The 3293-nt window shown below is 45.6% G+C and overlaps 1 protein-coding gene across 4 annotated transcripts in view; it reads right to left on the bottom strand.

Moving 5' to 3' along the window:
• Positions 1–257: 257 nt before the first annotated feature.
• LOC147021982 (heterogeneous nuclear ribonucleoprotein C-like) overlaps positions 258–3293 on the bottom strand; it is a 112785-nt gene continuing 109749 nt past the window's right edge. For all 4 annotated transcript variants that reach the window (XM_085892478.1, XM_085892477.1, XM_085892479.1 and 1 more), the window contains one exon: positions 258–948. In XM_085892478.1, the coding sequence (XP_085748604.1) occupies positions 805–948 (144 nt within the window). In that variant the 3' untranslated portion in view covers positions 258–804. The remainder of the gene's footprint in view (positions 949–3293) is intronic.

The raw sequence follows: 3293 nt of genomic DNA, 5'->3' as shown, positions 1-3293 counted from the left end.
ATGTTTGCTCCATCTGTATTCTCAATGATTGGTTGACAAGAGCTTGTTACATCTTCAAAAGTCGAAAGAAAAACCTCGTTTTCTGGACACAAGTATATCGACTGGCAGGCCGCCCTTCATTTATGTATCAAAAAAGTGTTCCGAAACCCATTTTATCAAAAACAATAATCACAAGGAAAGATCAACACTAAAGCCGAACATAAAAACATAGTAAGTTTACTATACTCCCACACACCACGTCTCTAGAAAGTAAAACATTAACAATTTCTTGCCTTTTAATCAAAACCAAATATTTAACATATGTGAGACATCTGCATTTCAAAAAATGTGAGCCTCCATAAAATGGAACAAAAAATTCCAATGTCAAAGCAGAGAAGAGTAGTGAGGAGGATGATGTGCAATTATTGTAAGTTTGGGAAAAGAATAATGGATGGTGGGTCGGGAGTGGGGGGGGATGGAGACGGGGGACTAAGAAGGTGGAAGGTTGCACAATATTGTGGTCACATTTGTATGGGTGTTGAAAAAGAAAAAGATTTACGTTAGCTGAGCAGAGATGAAGTTTTATAAATTTGGGAAAGAAATGCAGAAGGGGAAAGGGGAATGAGTATTGTTTGGAAGGGCGAGAGGGAGGGGGAGAAAGTTTGGTGAAGTGGCAAGGGTGGTTGTGCGATAAAGTAATGAAGTAGGATGATGACAAGAATTTGATAATCTAGGGGATGGAGGGAAGGAGGGTAAGGCCACCGAAGGGAGGTGTGGCAGCGTGATGCACAAGGAATGGGAAAGCCCTTAGGGATGAGCAGATGTCTAATCTGCTGAAGCAACTGGAGTATCTGAAGCAACTGCAGCATCTGCAGCAACGGCAGCATCTGCAGCAACTGCAGCGTCTGCAGCAACTGCAGTGTCTGCAGCAACTGCAGTAGCTGAACCATCACTCTCATTCAGTTCAGCCTGAAAAAAAAGAAAAAAAAGTTGTTGTTAATCGTAGTGCAAAAACAAAACAAATGGCTTCCTGAAGTCGGAAAAAAAGAAGAAGAAAAAACCCTAAACATCAGCAAGTTCACAAAATTGTCGACTGTGGAAAACCAAGACGTGAAAATGGTACGAGGGTCAGCAACTGGTCTCTCAATGTTCATGAAAAATAACCAGATATGGTTAGAATCCCGAGCTTGCTGGTTTTTTTTTTCCAATATAACTGACCCACAGGTCAACACACTTCCTCCCTTTTTTCTGTAATAATCTTTAAGCCATCATAGTGCTGTACATGTTTTTGCTGGTTCTCAAAATTTCTCCTTGACCACACCTATAACTGTCATCACCTTAAAAGACACATCCGTGGATGTTTTACTTAAAGTGAGGGATGGAGTAAATAGTCAGAAGGAAGTGTTTGGTTGGTATGCCGTATGGTATATATATATATATATATATATATATATATATATATATATATATATATATATATATATATATATATATATATATATATATATATATATATAAATATATATATATATATATATATATATATATATATATATATATATATATATATATATATATATATATATATATATATATATATATATATATATATATATATATATATATATATATATATATATATATTGTTGTGGTTGACGAAATTCGCAAACCACCATTCAGGTCCCTAAGGTGAGATATCTCTGTAAGTATATGTGTAGTTAGGGCCAAACCCGTTGTTTAGAGGGAATGTCATTCATTCGGGCTGCGACCCTTCAGGATAGCCGTTTTTCTTTTACTATCTTTATTTTCGACCAGCCGCCATTACTACCACCACAACCACCACCAACCACGTCTCAACAGCCATCACACAACAACCACCAACCGCAACGCCGCTTCACAACCACAGCCACGACCCTTGCCGTCACATCTCGCTCTCGCAACCATCGCATCACCGCCATTCCCGCGCCGCTTGTGGACGCCGATCCTGGACTCGTGCAGGGCGCGCGCCGAGCGGCGGGTGCAAAAACACCAGCCTTTCCGAAGAAATCGGATCAAGAACGATTCACGCCTACTTCTGTTCCGTCCTATCGGCGAGCGTGGGGCGATTTGGCCCCGCCTCCAGGTGCGTCGGAGTATAATCGCTATATGCAGATTCGCGGATCAAAAAACATTCACGCCCACTTTCCCTCTGTCCAATGGGGAGCCAGCCAGAGGTGAAGGGTCGAAGGTGAAGGAGCGAAGCCCCGGGGGCTATAAAGGGCCACGTTCGCTCGCCGAAAAGGAGTAGTGGAGTCAGTCAAGGAGAGTTGAGAAGAGAAGAGTCAGAGAAAGCAGTTGGACGGAGCTGAGAAGAGTGGAGAGTTGGAGAGTGGTGGTGGTGGCGGCGAAGGCAGTCGAGAGGGCACTCGTGTCAGAGTCGGGGAGCTGCGGAGAGGGGAGGCCGGTAACGCGACCGAGGTCGCGGTGGAGACGCTCGTCGCGGGACCCAAGCCAGCGAGATATCCTCATTCCCCCGAGCATCAACAACCCCCTCCTGTTTCCCAAAGCGCTGAGATAGTGTGAGAAGGGGGCCCCGTTCCCACCCCATTTCCAGGCAGTGCCAGCAAGGCCCGCGGAGTCGGGGTGCCACCGCCATTTTTGCGGCTCATCACCAGACGGGTAGGCTCGACGCGGTCTAGGCCCCAGGCCCGTCTGCCCCCCCTCATCATTGAGGGTGGTCCCTTTTTCTTTTGCTTTGAGTATATGTGTTGTCGGCGCCGTCTGTGAAGTAAAACTGTATAAGTGTTGCCGTGTGCTCGGTAGTCGGTAGTAGATCTGCATTGTTACATTTGCTTTTTGTGCAGAATTGTTGTGCTTCTTCTACTTTTACATTTGCTTTTGGTGTATAATTGTATATGTGTGCTTTCCGTTTGCCGCGGAATAAATGTGCTTTATGTTGAACTGTTTTTCCTGTTTCGCTTCGTCTTTTCCTTTATTGAATCTCCATCTTACTTCACGTAAAGGGTTGGTCGTGGGCTAAATACGCCCAATAATTAATCGAACCGTCGAGGTTGACGATAACACCGCCCGGTTATCCCGATAGTACGGAACGGGTCGCTTAAAGTGGCCCGTGTCCGAAGTCGACCTGCGGCGAGGTGCGATCGCCCGGTCTACCCTCCGTGTGGGTACTTAGGTAGGTCGAATTTGGCGAGCAACCCTATCCCACGCGGGGGGCCGATTGGCACGATCGTGGTGAGGCCGAAAGGCCCACCCGTGACTAGTTCCCGGCGTTAGTCCGAGAGGGTCACGACGGGATTGTCCGTCCGGTGGGCGAC

This window comes from Eptatretus burgeri, chromosome 8 (genome assembly GCF_056783735.1).
Source record: "Eptatretus burgeri isolate ZD-2024b chromosome 8, Ebu_testis_v1, whole genome shotgun sequence".
NCBI classification, from domain to species: Eukaryota; Metazoa; Chordata; class Myxini; order Myxiniformes; family Myxinidae; genus Eptatretus; species Eptatretus burgeri.
This window is presented reverse-complemented; position numbering and strand designations above follow the sequence as displayed.